Source organism: Plectrocnemia conspersa, unplaced genomic scaffold, assembly GCF_051122295.1.
Source record: "Plectrocnemia conspersa isolate PC_06_02 unplaced genomic scaffold, ASM5112229v1 ptg000003l, whole genome shotgun sequence".
NCBI lineage: Eukaryota > Metazoa > Arthropoda > Insecta > Trichoptera > Polycentropodidae > Plectrocnemia > Plectrocnemia conspersa.
In genome coordinates, this window is record NW_028277167.1 from 4,056,541 (window position 1) to 4,075,777 (window position 19,237).

At 30.9% G+C, this 19,237-nt stretch overlaps 2 protein-coding genes across 2 annotated transcripts in view; both read right to left on the reverse strand.

Annotated features, from left to right (window-relative positions):
- Positions 1-19,237, reverse strand: part of LOC148236386 (uncharacterized) — a 311,981-nt gene that overhangs the window by 186,189 nt on the left and 106,555 nt on the right. The window lies entirely within an intron of this gene.
- On the reverse strand, positions 10,741-14,865 carry LOC148236390 (uncharacterized). Its single transcript, XM_088182809.1, has 2 exons — positions 14,126-14,865; positions 10,741-14,053 (listed from the first exon to the last, which is right to left on the reverse strand). Exons 1-2 carry the CDS (start codon positions 14,731-14,733, stop codon positions 13,486-13,488), a joined length of 1,176 nt encoding a protein of 391 aa, XP_088038935.1. The 5' UTR covers positions 14,734-14,865; the 3' UTR covers positions 10,741-13,485.

The following is a 19,237-nucleotide window of genomic DNA, read 5'->3' on the forward strand; positions in this document are numbered from 1 at the left end:
TTTTAACACAAAGTAGATTAAATATAATAGATATTGAAATATGTAAATATTAATAAATTTAATAAAAATATTTTACATTTAATAATGGTGATATATTTATTTAAATATTCTATATAAAGCTAATATTTTGCTTAAAATAAGATCATGGCGTATTATAGGAATGAAAACACAGAGTAGAACATTAACTTCAGCACAATAATATAATAAGTCTTTATGTATCGGAGGTCGCGTTTGGGTGAAGCGCCGGTTGATTCGTAACCTGTGAACAATTCACGCGTGTCATTAGCGCTACAAATATAATACTCGTTCATATGCACATACATAAAATCAAATTAATTTCACATGTATTCATCGGTGCTTTAATATAATCCGTAATGTATGTATATGTATACATTACAACTTAGTATCAAATTTCATCTCGATTTACTTATTACGCTCTGCGTATTCGTCTCAAAAGATTCGCCTTCTACGTAAAAACGTAAATACCCTATTAATGTTCAAGCGTGTGTTTACACAAATTTAATAAACCCGTTTCAATTTTAAATGTACCGACGAACGTTAAATGATTCCTGGTACATGGTATACGCGCGCTCAATTTGCTGATACGTCAGATGTAAAGCAAGAATAATTTCTTTAGCCATTCAGCGGCGTTCGATTACATTTGAGAGCGAATGAGCGAATGATTTAAATATCACAGAAGAATCGCGAGAGAGGGGCTCTTCTTCTTTGGCCATTTTTTCATTTCTTTTTCCTTTCTGCTTCTCTCGTCGTCTTATTTTGGGGGAAATTCATTTAGCGTCGGAGGAAGCGCCGAAATAAAATTCATTACCTTTCAAAGACAAAAATGGGTACTCTCTCTTTATCCGGTCGGAAAGCTCTTTCGCAGTTTATTAGGGGGCGATTCGAATTAAAATTTATCCAGCGGATTCGCCGAAATAATTGCCGAACTGCGAGCAGACGTTTTAATTGCAGGCAACTTCACGTAAACAATTACGAATGTTTGGGATTAGTTGGGGATTTCTGGCCAATTTTGTATTCTAAGCGCGAGTCCTCTTATATTGACCCAGTCAAAGAGCCAGCGAGCTCATCTTGCCATAACTCATTACGATCAATTCATCTCAAATTGTTCAGACTAAATATACAAACATATTATAAATTGATTTTGATGAAATAAAATAAAAATAAAAAATTAAGCGTAAAAATCATATGTGCCTTATTATATATTACACGTATTTACAACTAAAGCTAAACGCAATATAGTCCTATTTTAATATTTAGTAATACAGAACTATATTAAGCAATTAGTTATAAATAGCCTCACATTTATTCATTAATTTAATATTTTTTATTTAGAAAACCCATTATATTTTATTTTTGCAGAATGCCCTAGGCATATTTTTATATAAATTCACATCTCCGTACATTATTCTCCTGGCCGTACTTATTTTCTTATACCTAACTATATTTATTGTCTATAATGGAAAGAATTGTCTATAATACTAGAAAATATATTTATTGTCTATAATGGGAGATTGATCGAGTGTGAATTAAACAAAATAATTATCGTATCTTTATAATATTTATTGTAAAACAATTTTATACGTGCTTAATAAATCAGATAAAACGACGTTTTAAAAATTACAAAATAAAACCATTAGAGTAAGGATAAATTAAATAAAATTTTAGTTCTAGATTATATGATTAAAAAAATGTGAAGTTGGATATTTAAGAAATATTAAAAATAATTTTTATTTAAATAAAAAATCAATAAAAACTATACATGCTATTTTATAACTAGTAATGAAAATAAGTTTGCATATACAATATACGATCAGGTTATGGTCTTTGTTGGAAAATAATATGTAAAATAACAAATTTTACAAAAAAAATATATTTTTAGCAAATATTTACTACAAAATCAAAAATGTAAAGCTGTTTTATTACTAAATTTTTAATTTACTTCTTTTGAGTATATAAATTTACTAAGTATAAAAAATTAAATTAAAATAAATACTTTTGTAATTGTCGGCGGAGTATGAATTTAGCGTTTTTAAAATAAAATCGATTATATTTAAAGAAATAAAAATAATATGAATTACTATATTTATACGTAAATATTTTTTTGTCAATACACTCGTTTTAAAATATATAATATTATATAATATATTTAACATCCACGTTATAAGTTAAATGATTTTTTTGTCTTATATAATATAACATAATAATATTTTAGAATTATACCATTTTTACACTACACAAAAACACGATTCTGACTCAATTAAAAATATTATGTTTGCTGAAATATAAACCCTTATTGTGAATATAATTAGAAAATAATATACACAAACCAGAGGCAATTTCCCATTTCAATGGAAAATTTTATGCGCAATAAGATGTTTAGGATCAAGGGCTTGTATCTATTCATAGAAAATGCTTTCAAAAGAAAACGAGAAATGAGGATGTTTTAAAGGATATTGTGTTTCATGACCAACAAAAAATTCGGTTTAAATCCTATTATAGGCTTTAGACTTTTTTTCTTATAACATTGATTAAAAAATAAAGCGATATGTTTGTTAAAAGACATACGAAAATCGATCCTGTCATAGCAACCGTGACCCGATTCGGCGTTTACTTTTCAATACAATACAAAAACGTGTCTCGACTTCCGATCAGAGCCAAGAGAAAGAGATCACAAAGAGTGACCCGGAACACCCCTAATCGCCACATTTGCCTATTGAATATACAAGGAGCCAGAGAGAACGGACGGGTGTGACGAAACTACCACTATGTTTGACTCGGTCGATTAACATAAGTCCCTTATTTTGGACGCCCTGATCCGAGAGATTGCAATTCGAGAAATAATGCTGAGCTAAGGGATTCGAACGCAAGCAAAGCCTTTAGTATATTAAGGATGGTTAAAAATAAACTTTAGTTTAAATACTTATTTTATAAATCACTATTAAAATATACATAATTAAATTTATATAAGTTAATTTTAAACATTATCGCTAATTTTTAAATATTTAAATTAAAAGCGCAATATTTCTAAAATAATCCATAAAATTGTAGCTTCACTATTTGAAATTAAAAATATTGATTATATTATTAGAATATAGTAAATCATTAAACAGCGTTACTTTACAATATATACACCCTTTTACAAATACCGCGAAGTCACCCAGAAAAAGAATTCTTAACAGACATACACAAATACTATTACAATACCGACTTGAAAATGACTTATGTTTAAGCTATAAGTATTACACAATATATTATTATTTATATACAGCTTATCACGCTCGAATCATATAATTGTCCTTATTCAAACGCGTGTTTAATAAAGTCTATGCTATTGGCATTCTTAGTTAAAAGACTATTATCCCTATTAATTTAAGCAAAAGGACCGAATATAATTGACTAATTTATGGTTTGATACCTACAGAAACAGACACATACCTGATAACAGAAGTATGCACAAGAGGCAAGAATTACTTATATGATCTAATTTAACTAAATAAACCCGTTCACTTCTAGTCAAAACTGTTTTCTTTAAGCATATAAATATAATAATATTTTAAATAAATACTTATTTAAAATATTATTTTTAATTGAAAAAATATTGCTTATCTCACCTTACACTGTGTTAGTCATCAATGCAATATTCATGACATTACACTGTGGTCTCATCATTACCGATGTAGTTCAGGGATAGTCAATCAATCACGTGGCAAGGACCGTTGCGGTTTTCGCATTACAAGCAGCGGCGAACTGCGCTCCACTGTCATGTTCATTCGGACAGCTGTCGCCAACTTGTCGACATTGCACCGAGGAAAATAGCAACCACGTTTAACGCCAGTTCAACTACATACAATAAAGCGGCCGTATTCTGGTGAAAAACATTGGTAAATTTTCGAGAGTTAAGCCGAAACGATTTTAGTAGGGGTTTTGATTACTTTCGATCACATGCTAGGTTAAACTTGCAAATTATACTGTATTTTAGATTACCATTGTACATTCCTATTCAATTAAATATATTACTATAAACTGAAACTAAACCTGTATTTCAAAATGAAGAGTATCTCTTAGTGTATATAATTTTTATTTTAAAATTATTTATGCATTTAACAGAAATATATGAAACGACGCATTGCGTTTTAAATTTGTTATGAAATTTGAGAACACTTTTTTTAAACGTGCAATTGTAGCGAGTCGTGTATAGCATGAGTCAAGAAACAGCACATGCGCGTTTGAAGTACCGCAAACGGTGTCCATGTACCTAGCACCCATTAACAAGTACTCCCAAACAATCTAGCGATATCTTTCCACGTACGTAGTGGGGAAACGGCGTACTTGACGCTCGAACTACTTTGACTACTATGCTCCAAAGACTTCTTAAACCATGGACCACCATGGCATATTTTCATGTTGAACATCACCTCCAGAACACATGTACGAAAATTAATACTAATGCCTTTAACAGACGCAACCGAAAATTTACTATCGAAGCGACTTAATACGACCTGTACACTATGTACAAATGTACATTTTGTACAAATTCTATATACGCTACATCAGCTCAAACAATTTGGAGAAAAGCATAAATAACATATAATACAAAAGTTTGGATAAATGCAATATAATTAAATTGCGTTTATCCAAAAAAAATATAGATTGTCGTTTCATATTGATTGAAATACAAAATTAATTTTAGATTTACATTTTTACTTTAAATTTCTAATCTAATATTTTTTCATAATTCATCTCTGTCACATGATTGCTTAAGCTACAAGTGTGATGTATGTATATATTATATCTGTGAATTTGCTACATTATTTATACATAATACAAAATTAATCTAAAAGAGCATTAAATAATTGTTAAAATTTCGTCTCACATATTACTAATTCGTGCTATCAAAAGCAAACACCACACGGTACATCGCCGAAATCTTGCCTTAAACCTTAAATCTCCATGTACCTGTCAACAATTTGCGCCCGTTTCGCCGGATCGTCTCGCAGCAGCCGAGTCTCGGGGATTAGGCGTCCCGCGCGATAAGCATAAATATGGCAAAGGCATAAATTCAATAAACCGAACCTCGCAAACTGCCCAAATTCGCTGGATATCCAGGGGCTGAAGAAGGCTTTATTATTAGCATAAATTTACACATTAATCCCGGCGAGGCGGCGCTGGAATATAAGGGAGGCGACCATCGGAGTTTTCTCCCAACTGCGCCCAAAACGGCGGACTTCTGCGTCGCTGGGTATAACCATTCGAAGGAATTCATAGAATTTCAAGGGGGAAGGAGGCGGTGGAAAAAATAAATTCGAGCCGAGAATTACACAATCCGAACACGAACGCTCTGAAACGGTCGCTTATGGCTGCCATTAATGCGGTTAACCAGTTATTCGAACGTTGATAGTAATGCTGAATTGTTGCGCTAAAGTGTATACGGGTATTGCCATAATAATAATGGTAAATGTGTGCGTGATAGAAAATGCTTTATATAAAAAAATGAAAAATATATTAAATGATAATTTAATCAAGAATAATATTTTTTGTATAATATTTATTTTAGATTTATGAAATTATATTCTATATGCTAATTAGGAAATATCACATTAAACTGCCCTGTATCTTTTATTTAGAATATTTCTACTGGTAATACAATAAATTTTGAAAAGTTCAGCGAGAAAGCTTAAATACAAATAATAATATATTTTATAGATATGCGTAAGAAATTTCGGTAAAGAAAATTTTAGTGATTCAAAGGCATACATTTTTACTTGTTATATAGATATAGATTTTTTAAATGCTCTGGTTTATGAAAAACAATTGAGACACTTGTACATAATTAGCGTATAATATATATCTATCGAAGACATCAAAAGGGGTAAAGCTGTCTGTGTTATTGCAAACCTTCTGGATTAACATTTTTATGTTTAAAGCCCAACCTTGATTAAATTGAGAGCGTTTTTGATGACTTTATATACTTCTACCATAAATAATAAGATATTCTAACTGTCAGTGATTTGGCATGACCTTATTCTACGTCTGAGTTTTATACTGATAAAAATTATATATAATAAAATTTTTTTTTATAAAAAACTAAGAAATAAATTACATTAAAACCAAATGTATTTGCCTATTTTACTAAAGAATTGAATTTCACCAACTCATAAAATAATAATAAAACTAGTTAAAAATGTTAACATATATATCTAGATAAAAACAATAGCAATTAAAATAAAAAATACGTTACTAAATAGGCTGCTAAAATAAATTTGATGGGTGATTTAAAACAAATATTTTTTTAACTTTAATAATTAAATAACATTACAATTGTAATTGTAATAAAAGCTTTTATTTAATATAATAATACGTATAAAAAGTAACTTGTTTGAGTTTATTATTCATCTTAAGTCCTAAAAATAAATATTTTGTAAAAAATCCTACATAAAATATGTTTTGTATGCAATTGAAATTATTAAGTTATTTTTATGCAGTTTATAATTAAATGATATAAATAAATTACACACTTTACTGACAATATTTTTTAATAAAAAGTACTAAATATATATTCTTTTAGGAACGAAAAATAAGCTTTATCCATCTTTTTAAACGAGCAAAAATTATTCAGCGTAATGATTTTGTAAGAATTTTAGGTTAACAAAACTTTTTTTATATATATTCAATGCGTTTAGATATTTATATTTATTTTTTTCAATTCAACAATAAGTATTATTTAAATAATTGCAATAATTAAAAAAAAAATAAAACACATTTTTATCCCACAAATATCACAAACATCAATTAAATAAATTGGTTTTTGAAAAATTTAGGATGAACCTAACTGAGAAAAAATATAGATTCGTTAAATAAAAATATATTTTATTAGAATAAATTGGCAGTGGTACTCTGGCCCTATAAAACTTAGAAGGCATTTAGAAGCAGTCGATGAAAGACACATTCTTAAAAATATTTTTTCCAACAATGTAATGAATGAATGAGAGTGAAGAAATAAATGCGACAAAAATGTTTTTTTACGCAGTCGTCTTATTGATTTTCATAAGTACTCGTAGACATCATAATAAAGGACCAGCTTATAAAGTAATTTCCGAAGTATCTGAATTTTTTATACGCTTCTTATTGTTTGAAACACGGATAATTGGTCATAAATGTCGGCGACTTAAGAATGACATGCTTATTTATTATGCTCCAAAAAAAAAAACATAAAGACAATAGTTACTATATCTTATATATTTAAATAAAATGTTCCGAGTCTTCGTAAATTTGTAAGCATGTTGCTAAAATAAATTCAACAATATATTACAGCATAAACTTAGCAACAAAGCACTAAGTTTGACTTTAAATGAATAGACATTAGTTAAGCCGAATAAGCGTTTGAAAATAATTAACATGACAATTAGGTATAGCTGTAATTTAATTGTAATGTAATAAAGAAACAATTCAAAATCTAAAAAAAAATTACAAGTCACGACTTTTTACAAAATGTAATTACCCGTACTGAATGTAAACATTGAAAACATTAAAAGAGATAATGATACAATTAAAAACATGGTGATACATGCGAGCGGTACTCGGATTATTTTTTCGTTTCTTTTATTACTAAATAATTAAAATAATAATAGTAATGTCAATACCTGTAAAACAGATAACACCCGTACTGACGTATAATATTGCTATCCCTAGTAATATATGATATACTTAACCTTTTTGTATATATCATATGATTTATAACATTTTTGAGTGACAATTTAATATAAAATCATACACATACTACAGTGAGATTGAATGACGACAAACGTACAAAAGCTACGAATTTGATAAAGGATTAGATTAAACGCAAAATGGAAAAATATAAAATGAATATAATATCTATATCATATTTGAAAGCATCTATTCCGATAAACATACCAAATCGGATCATTTATTGATTGAATCGCTTCCGCATAATCAAACGTTTCACTCAACGGATTTACGTATGGAATAAGACATAATACCATTGTGTTTTTGCTTAACGACATCTAAAACGCGTTTAATCCAACTTAAATCCCATCTCCATGTTTGCAATTAAAACCATTGTCGCACCACTTTTGCACTCACATTTCCCAACGTTTCACATCTCACGGCAATTAGGCGCCTAAGACGCCCCGGGCGCGCGAATCATACATTCCCTCTAATTCCTCATCCCCATGTAATGTACGCGTAGGTTCGAAAGGGCCGCAAGGGCCAGCAATTAATTATTCATACATCTCGAGGCCCGTTTGCCTTGGGATGACGTCCGCCGTTTGCTTTTTGCCCTCAGACCGCACTTTTCCCTTCGGTCTTTTAGCGCTTTTCCACGTCGCGCGAATCATTTTAATTAAGTAACGTCCTGAAAAGGCGGTGCTTTTAGACGTGATTATGCAAATCAAACATAATAAAGCAAGAAAATTTATGTACGTACTATTATATTTAGTATATGTGTGTGCGTATATAGGAAATTTGCTCGGAGCGCGCTCTGGACACTGTTAATTAAGACTTTCAATATTAACGGACTAACCGGCGGAGGACAGCCGCTTGTTATCAGGATTGGTAATTAACCCACAGGACTTAATAACTTAACTTGTTTATGTTTACGAAGAAATTTTTTCAGTTTAACTTAATATTTCTTTTTTTAAATAATAAATCGCAAAACTATTTTTTTATTGTATATATATAATTTAAGTGAACAATATACTTTATTTAATTTAAACAGTACGTAAAATTAAACTTGAAAAAACTTCGATAAATTTACATAAAAATAGCTCTAGACGCGTAAAAAACTGTAAGATTTTAAAGGATGTTAGTGTTTGTAATGCGCACCATTTTTAAATGTGTTTGTCGATATTTAATATTGTATATAAAGTGGCACTTAAAATAAAATATATTCTAAATCGAAGGTTCAAGTTGTTACAGCAAGAATATTAAAAATGTCTATATACATTACAAATAAATTGAGCAAGCACACCAAATGTAGATTGCCAAAATAAAACATTATTACTGATTTTTTTTAATATTTTATTCTAGCAATCGGTTTTTGTGTGCGTGATATATGTATTTATTTTCATTTAATTCTTTCCATACCCTTAAATTATTTATATTTTTTTACTTAATTTCCTTAAAATGCAGTACATGAACGATGCACGCGTATATTTGTATTATTTTTGTAAATAATATTTTAAAATCATATTTTGCCGTACAATATTGATCGAAGATTAAAAAGATATCTTGATAGTTAGACTGACTAGGACCAAATAACTGACAATCACTGTCTTTAAATATTATCATGTAATAATTTTGTAACAAACTAAGAAAAATTTCTCCTTATCAAATTGACCCTTCGTCTATGTGCGCATCTGCTTAATCGTGTTGGATGGAAGTCTCGCAGATACTATGCTAATAAAAATAATGTTTAGGTAAAATTAAATAAAATAAGCTAGGCAAAAATTAAATTCCCACGCAAAGGTTAAATCTCATTACTAATGAGTGACGCATTATTTTACTATAAAACATAAAATTTTAAATCTGATATGCACAAAGTTCAAACCATGAAAACGCTATAAAATTTGAATTTTTACAACTGTGAGAAAAATGACGATATCATGCAATAATATTTCCAAAAGTTTACTTTATATGGGTTTTCCGTACAACATCTTTTAACTATGAGTTTTACTCTTTTAATAATTAATCTGTGAATTTTATTTGACTATGGATTTGGACGTATAAGAATAATTTCAACTTGGTTGTCGACGAGAGAATCACCTTCTCGCCGACCGACCTCAAGAGTCAGTTGATCTGCACCCTACCTAATATACCACAATTATACACAATAAAATTGAATAATGAATGTTGAATAATAACAGAAATTTTTAAGTATAATACTTTAAGCAATACCTAGTATTATAAAAGTTTTAAAGAAACATGATCAGTGTTATTTAAATATTTGAGAGACTTAGCCTTTCTTTTTATAACATCGTATAATATATTACATTTTTATTATTTGTTATTTATAAAGCTACATAGATTTTTATTATATTCATAATTACATATTATATTATTATTTGCTTATGAATAACACAAAACAAGTCATTTTTTTTTAAATTTAACACCTTTGTGTAATCGGAATACCATTTTTTATTTATTTTTTCAACTACAAACTACACAAACTAGATCCAAATTTATTCGTCGGTCGACGATAAACTAAATTTTTTGTCAATCAACATAGATTGAGAAACTCTTAATTATATAATTGTTAACATAAGCAACTGGAAGCAAAAGTATTATTTGTTTGTAAAAATAGGTGATTTTTAGCAAAGCAAAAACAAATTTAAATTGGTGCCACTGTTTAGAGGAGTCAGAGAAAAATAACCTTCTTAGTCTTGACCAAATTTACATTTTTTTTTTTTTTTTTTATAAAAGTTTATTTCTTAAATAGACATAGGTAAAATAGCATACAGATATATTAAATGCACAATACTGGTTCATAACCATTTACATTGTTTACAAATTGTTAAGTTATACAATAACATAAAAAGAATAATAAATTATACGAGAATATACTAAATTAAAGGAAAAATACATAAAACCTTTTACAAATTTAAAAAAAAAATCCAAAAAAAAAAAAAAAAAATTTTGGAAAAGAATGAAGCTGATGAGAAAAACAAATTATACAAAATACATAATATACAAAATAAAACACATACAAAGGTAAATAAACCTAGCCCTGTAGACCTGAAACTGATGACACTGTGATGAGCTTAACTGCATCAAAGCAATATGTGCTTAGGCATTTTATGTTTGTATTTAAATTTAAGTTTTGCTTTGTCGTAATCACCGATTCTTGAAATTAGTGGGTTTGCGTGGTCTCGCGAGATTTTTTTATAGTATTTTTCGGTTTGATAATAACAGTATTCTTTAATGGTAGGAATTAAATGTTTGGTGTGGAGTTTTTTAAGGTTAGTATAAAACGGTGTATTATAAATTATTTTTATGGCTTTATTTTGAATTACTTGAAGTTTATTAAAATTACTATTACTCGCGTTACTCCACACTGAACAAGCGTAAGTTAAAACAGGTCTGATTAATTGTCTATAGACTAGAATTTTATTTTTTATTGTAAGCGCACTTTTTCTATTAAATATTGATTTTAGAGCCGCAATGGCGCCGAGCCCTTTCGACCGGAGTTCAGTTATATGTTTATTGAATTTTAGTCTGGAGTCCAGGTGTATACCCAGATATTTAACGCTCGCTCTCCATTCAATGTTATGCCCTTGTTCACTTTTAATGGGTGCAGGCAAGGGTTGTCTACGTTTAGTGAATATTATTGCTTCTGTTTTGTCTTGATTAATTTTAATTCTCCATTTCATAAAATATTTTTTTAAGTTTTCAAGGGATTTTTGAAGTTTAACTGCAATAGGTTTAAGACCATAAGAACTAGTAAGGATTGCAGTGTCGTCAGCGTACATTGAGAGTTTAGTATTTTTTAACATTGGAATATCATTAGTATATAGAATGAAGAGAAACGGGCCAAGTATACTTCCTTGAGGAACACCAGCTGGTATTTTACGCGGTGTCGAAAATGTATTATTTAGCGAAACAACATAGCTTCGATTCTTCAGGTAAGACCGTAACATGTGAATAATGTAATAGGGAGTTTCATATTTTAAAAGTTTATACATTAATCCATCATGCCATACTGTATCAAAAGCCTTTTCCATATCTAATAATAAAAGACCAGAACTTTTTTTCATATTAAAATCGGCAGATATGTGCTCTGTTAATCTATTAAGTTGATGCGTAGTCGAGTGATTTTCGCGGAAACCAAATTGCTCATTAATGAGTTTGCTATTAAGAGATTCCTTTAATCGAGATAATATAATTTTTTCAAATAATTTGCTAAATGAGGGAAGTAAACTTATCGGGCGGTAGTTAATTGGTATGTTATCTGCTTTGCCAGGTTTTTTTATCGGATGAATTTTTGCCGTTTTCCAGATTATTGGGAAATATCCAAAAGATAAGCATGAATTAAAAATGTTATTTAAGTACTTAAAGCAAACAAAAGGAAGGTTTTTAATCAATATATTCTCTAATTTATCTATACCTGGAGCCTTTCTATTTGATAATCGTTTAACAATACTAAGAATTTCTGATATGCCGACTTGGTTAATGGATTTTTTATCTATTGGAGTTTTACTAATATCTTTAATTGCCCGGTCTACTTTATTTTGGGTTTTTTGGTCAATGTAATTTTGCGTAAGTTGATAAGATGTAGAAAATGTCTCAGCTAAAATCTCGACCTTCTCCTGAGTCGTGTTAGCTACGTTGTTTCCGGTTTTTAAAGGTGGTATATTTGAGTTTTTATTTTTAAGCGATTTCGTCATTCTCCATAAGGAATTATCTCCCGGTTTCAAAGCTTTTAGTTTACGCGACCACGAAGCGTTTTTGATGTTTTGAATTTGAACGCGAATTTCATCAGTTAGTTTGTTAATTAGAGTTTTAAGTTGGGGCGATTTATTTTTGTGCCATTGCTTTCTCATATTATTTTTAATTTTAATACGTTTAATTATTTCTGGGGTGAGTTCTATGTTATTCCAAATATTTTTACGCGACGGAATTGATGATATTTTGGCCTGCTCGATCACGGATGTTAAGTAATGAATATCATCGTCAATAGTTTTAGTGTCATTTGAGGTATAATTCTGTCGTTTAATCAATACCCGAGACTCTACTATGCTTCTGAATCGCTTCCAATCAGCCTTTGCATAATTGAAAACGACCTCAGACACCATCTCGACCTCACCGTCCAACGTAAAGAATACTGGAAGGTGGTCCGAGGACAGAGCCTGGATGCAGTGCATGTTTGAAATCCGGGAATTACCCTTGACCAACGTTATGTCCAGAATTGACGGAGTCGTGTGGTTGGTAGGATAATGCGTTGGGGATTTCGGAAAATTTACAGTAGTGTCCGTATCGTGTAAATAATCAAAGATTAATTTACCGGATCGATTCGCACCGGGGCAATCCCAATGCATGTGTCTCGCGTTAAAGTCTCCAGTTAATATCACGGATTCTCCAAGACGAAACACATCATCAAGGTCACCTCGAAGCAACCTGTCACCGGGAGAATTATACCCCGCGACAATTATTATTAATTTATTATCGTGTTTAATTTGTATCGCGACAGTTTCAAGATTAGTCGTGTTTGTTGTAATGCGCGCGTGTTTAATTGATTTTTTTACAAATATCGCGACCCCTCCGCCTGGCCTTGAGAGACGGTCCCTCCGGAGGCAGACAAAGTTCGGTATAAAAACGTTGACGTGTGGTTTGAGGTAAGATTCGGTGATTACGACAATATCAATTTTGTACTCACTGATCAGCAGTTCCAGTTCTCCAGTTTTATTTCGGAATCCGCGTGAATTCCACGTCAAAACGTTGAGCCCCACCTTAGAAGAGCACATCGAGATATTCGACCATCATCAAGGCGATCTCCATTTTGCTGGCACACTTTCCAGCCTTGGTCCTGATTTCTTGAAGGACGAGCAACATCCTGCGTAGCTCTGAAGTTGGCATTGTGTCTGAGAGGGGCTCCTCAGGCTGCCTGGTTTGGGGACGTTGTGGCGCCTTGTTTATTGGTGCTGGTGCGGCGCCAACCTGGGCGTTCCATGAAGTGGCTGATGAGATCACTGCTGGGGTGGTTGAGGTTTTTACCAACGCTGGTTTCGTTGGTTTCAGTGCAGGAAATTGCGCTTGCTCGAGGTTGAATATGTTGTTCGGCTGCGACGAGTGAACAGTGGGAGTCGGTCTCTGTTGTCTCTTCTGAGTTTTCTGTAGGTATTCTAACCTACGAGGGCAGTCCTTAAAATTGGCCGGATGGTCTCCTCCACAACCAGTGCAGATGGCGGGTGCTTCTCGGTCCTTCTTAGAGCACTCGTTCGTGGCGTGGTTTCCGGGGCATTTGACGCACCTGGGAGCTCGTTGACAATTTCTTGCAGCGTGGCCGAATTGTTGACACCTGAAACATTGCGTTAAATGCAACTTATTACGCTTGTACTTTTCAAGCGTGGCCTTGGTGAAGCAAACGTACCGGATGCTTCTTATAGTGCTCGTTGTTGTATTAGCCGGAAACTGGACAAGGTAGAGCCTGGAGTCTCCTTGTTTCTCGGTCTTGGTCTTCATTGCCGTCACCTTGACGACGCTAAGTCCTTGACGTTCGAGATCTGCGGCAATGTCTTCGGTGGGGACCTCTGGGAGCCCTCTCAGCACGGATTTCACTGTTTTATCGTCGTCGGCGGTGAATGTGTGAAAGGCGCGTTGGCCCTTCAGTCCATCCATTAACAACGCGCGTGCTTCAAACGACGCGCAAAGTACTGACACATTGCCACTTCCCGTGTATCGCAACGAGAAGTTCGATGTTTTTGTGATCGACTTAATTAAGTCGATCGTCTGGAGGTGTGTTCCCGTGATCTCTACGATCACAGGCGGTATCCTCTGCTGCTTCCTTTCGATCACTTCGGGAAGCTTTTCATACCTGTTTTGGCTCGTGGTCGGAGGCATCTTAGCATCCTGGGAAACTTTCGATGTCTTTTTGGGTACCTGCCACTCGTGGTCTGGCAGGCCTGAAGTTGATTGTGAGGCGTTTAGGTACGCCTTCAACGTTCCAAGAGAACGCTTGCGCGTCTGCGCCTTCTTCATGGCGCTGTCTTTGTAGCTAATTGCAGTGGGCGTGTCTATCGTTGCAGAACGGTAGCGGGGGTGTCCTTCGTACGATAACGGAGCGAAGCGCGAATGCGACCGCTCGCGTCAACAGCACAGAGTGGACTGACCAAATTTACATAAGTGCATACATATTCATCAAGAACTTTCACTAAAAACTATCGAATTAAAACACACGATAGTCATCTGAACTTGCATTAAATAGAGCTAAACTATTTGATTAGGAAATCAGTCGCTTCTCTCTTCACGTCAACGCTAATCCAGCTGCGACGTCTATAATTCATACGCTAACATAACTTTAAAAGATGATTAGATTATCACCAGACTATAACATATTCATCTAACAACATATAAATATAAATTGTGGCAGAATATCTATTTTTTCTATAAAAAATAAAAATGGCTGAGTCAACACATAATGTATTAAAAATACAAATTTTTCATCGGAAAATATATTTAGTTTTAAATATTTGATACGTACACATTTGACATGCAACAAAGTTAGTGAAAAAGGCTGAAGCTCAAACGAACGTCGAAGCTTTTATTTTACGGTGTATCGAGAGTCAAACGCAAATACACCTTTGGCTTACGGGCTGCCCGTTCCGATAAAGACCGTAGAAGCCTTCGACATGTCTATTATGAATTCCCACTTAGTGTAATGAATATTCAGGGAACAGAAGGGAAAAAATGAACACACAGCGACCGAAAAAATATCGAAGAGCAGTGAATATTCGTTATTAAAAATAATACATTGTAAAGGCTCAATGCAAATAGTCATACATATTCATGTCTTTGCGATGGTAGATAAAAAATAAAAATAAAACCATTTACACAGTTTTTTTTTTTGAGATAATAATTATTATGTATATATACTAATTTTATATATGTAATTATTGAAAAATATGAAAACAGACTTTAATAGAGATTGTTTTAAGTAAAACGTAATTACGTATGTTGGCAAATATTAGATTTGCTTTATGAAAGTATTTCAAATAATACTGTTAATACAAAAACCCATATCAGATTATTTAAGTAATTGAAATAAATTCATTGTTAGCTTTTAATTTTATTACATCGTCTAATATATTATTAATGCTATTTATTTCAAGTAATGGTTATTTTAAAGTTACGTTAATTATTATCATAATTATCATTGCCTACTTAATTAATATATAAAAAATAGATTTGGTTATGAATATCATATAACAAGTCGGTAATTAGCTTTAGCGAGGTCAATTTTTCTAAACATACATTTATAAAGATAAATAACACTGTTGTGTCATCATAGTAACATCCTTTATTTTTATTTGTTAATCTGCAAACTACATTTGGCTTTAAATCCAGACTTATTTTAAGACAAATAACTTGTTCGGTCAACACTAGAATAATTTTTTCGTCGACCAACCTCAAAAGTCAGCTGATCTACTCCTCGTCAAATATACCACAAATTTACTAACATACGCCACACATTGACTTGAGAGTGAAAACTTTAATCTGAGTACGTCTTAATGCGTCAATAGCAATTAAATATTTTTAAGATCAATGCTAATTTCGACATGGTTAACTTGGTTTGTGAGAGGACATTATAGAAATCCTTCCATTGACATGGACCTTAAGCAACTATATAAATTTATAACCAGTCTCTGAATGTGCTAAAAATAGATTCAGCTAACGTAAAAATATGTGAATTTTAAAATTTAAAGCTCTATATATACAAAAGTCATCAGCTAGCAACAGCAAAGAAATTTTATTGTATTAGAAGAATATTAAACAAAGAAGAGTAAGAACTTAAGCGTATAACTTATATGTTGATTATTAGTCAACGTTTAATTATTTTTATATAATCTATATAATTAATAGATAAGTTTAGGAATACGTATAAGAACATAAATTTATTTTAATTAGCCACAATTTTAAGTGTGTTTATTTTTTATATTCATTGTATCTTTATATTTTTTAAAATACAAAATATTTGTATTGTGAATATTATTATTCTAATATATATTCATGTTCTAAAGATATATTTGCCTAAGGGTTGAGCTCGTTAAAAAATGTACTATATCGATGTTGTGGGATCATTTATATAATTTTATTCTTCCCTACGATAAAAAAATATTTATATTATACTTGATACAGACAAGAGTTGGTTTTTATTTATATATATAAATATTGAATAACATATAATATTGAATATAGATGTACATACATACATATAAATACATTTACTACTCGCCTAAATATGTAAAATAAAGCAACAAAAAATATAGACGTTGACATTAAAAAGATACACCATTCCACATTTATTGTACTAGCTCCTCGTAGCAATCGCCGAAAACATATTTGTGATTATTTTTGTGATTACTGCTGCAAATAAATTTGATTTACCCTGACCCATTATGTCTGCACGGTGGAAAAATAATACTTTTCATAGCAATGCCAACAGTGTGAAAATTATGTTATTTAAAAACTATAGAGATCAATAAGCTGTAGATTATTCTTCTAAATTCTTAACAATTTTGTTACATATTATTCGTTTACTACGGAAAAGATAAAATTTACACATTTGTTACAAAAAATTGTGCTGTAAATGATTTCACATGTAAAAATACGTTTTGCAGATCTATAGAAGAAAGAATATAAATATTAAACTAAATAGTCCATTACTAAAACATAAAAAAAATCCACAAAAATACACAAAAGATTTGGGTAATCAAAAGGTTCGCCTAATACTACGGATAATTGCAAAAAAATGATTAAGAATAGGGTTCAAAGTGTACTGTGTTCTACGAACCACTGCTACTAAATCAAACTAGCGATTTAACTAAGTGCTAATTACAACTGACCAAACTGAAATAAGCAATCAATATGAAGATACCTAAGCTGACAAAAACAATATGCATTGTATTAATAACAATGCGATACTCTACTTTACATGGAGACTCGGCTTAAAAAAATTGCGATTTGGTCTGAATCATGCTCATTAAGATTATCACTTTTTTGGAGATTTGCAGAACTTTCTGAATGGTGTGTGTACATATCTTAAACGCTTGAATCAGTTTTTCGCTAACAAGTCCCACAAATTTATTAGGAGAAGAATTATTATCTACTCTATAAAATTGGAAAATTTCTAATTATTCGATCTTTTATAAATGAAATACAAAAATATTTTTAACTCAATAATAATCGTATTTTTGGATATTGCAACTAAGTATTTTTTTTATTGATACGTACTTTTATTAAAAGTAAAAAAAAATACTACATATTTTTAACACAAAATTAGCTACATCCTTATTTCAAAGCTTAATGAAAATAATAAATTGCAAGCAACATTCCCAAAATATGTATGTAACTTTTGTGAGTTTGCTATCGAATAACACATAATGGCATATAATAGTGTGGAGGCTTAGTATAGGAAAACGAATTTTATTTTAAATAATTAATACCAGATCGTACTCTTGTTGATTTGTGTCAGTCCGGACCCTATTTTTTTTTTGTTTCCGTTTCCGGTGCGTTTTTTACGCACTTAGTGCTTTTTCGTGTATGAAGCGATGATCTGAATAAGCCCTTTTCATTTCACGTAATCCCCCTAACAATGTATTTACGTAGTATTTTTCCAACCTTAGAATTATTTATGGCTTTGAAAAATATGCATTTTATTAACTTTTGCCTAAATATTATTATTAACTATTTTTTATATTAATTCTAATATTAAAGTGGAATTATTTGTATATATAAATGTATTTATTTAGCATCATATTTCTACTTCACTCAGTTAAGCTAAGGTTTTGATTGACAGTACAAAACACAACTTAATTTTTTTCTAAATACTGAATAATTATTGTGACGCGATTGATTGGTCATGTTTTCACTAGCTAACCTGTTGCGACACTTAGTATTTATTATTTTTAAACTCGTTGGTGATTAATTTTTTAGAGCTGTAATTTACATTGCCAGTTTTTTTAATTTAGAATATTTATCTTCGTGGATATATTTCTGATAAAATTCACGTTTATTCCCCTCGAACACGCATTTTAACTCCATGGATAATTGCAGGTCTATTGGCTTCATTTGGAAATTTGGAGGTGCTAATTCTACTTTCACGTTAAATGGAGTTGAAAACAGTTTGAAGATTTCTTTATACATTTAAATCTGTTGTCGAATGCTTAACCCTTTGAGTGCTTAACAACAAGTTAAATAAAATAATATAAAAATAGTAGTTATTGACGATATGATGTTCAAAAAGTAATTTAATTTATGAACTTTTAGCTCCATTAGTATGACAATAGCATGGAACAGTTTTAAAAGATTTAAAATAGCAAAATTTATAAGAATAACTTATGAATGTTTGGAAAATAATATTGTTAAAAACACCGTAGCACCCAAAGGGTTAAAAAAATTTTTCACTTGATTCGCAAGTTTAAAAAAATCTTTGCACTCACTATTAGAATATAATAATAATTAGAATTAAATACAATTTTTTTTT

What these genes read in the sequence shown, in the direction of transcription:
- LOC148236390 (XM_088182809.1), bottom strand. Translation starts at nt 14,733, where the DNA reads ATGAAGAAGGCGCAGACGCGCAAGCGTTCTCTTGGAACGTTGAAGGCG. An exon ending in AGCACTATAAGAAGCATCCG is followed by an intron (nt 14,054 to 14,125) that starts GTACGTTTGCTT and finishes GCAATGTTTCAG; the next exon opens with GTGTCAACAATTCGGCCACG.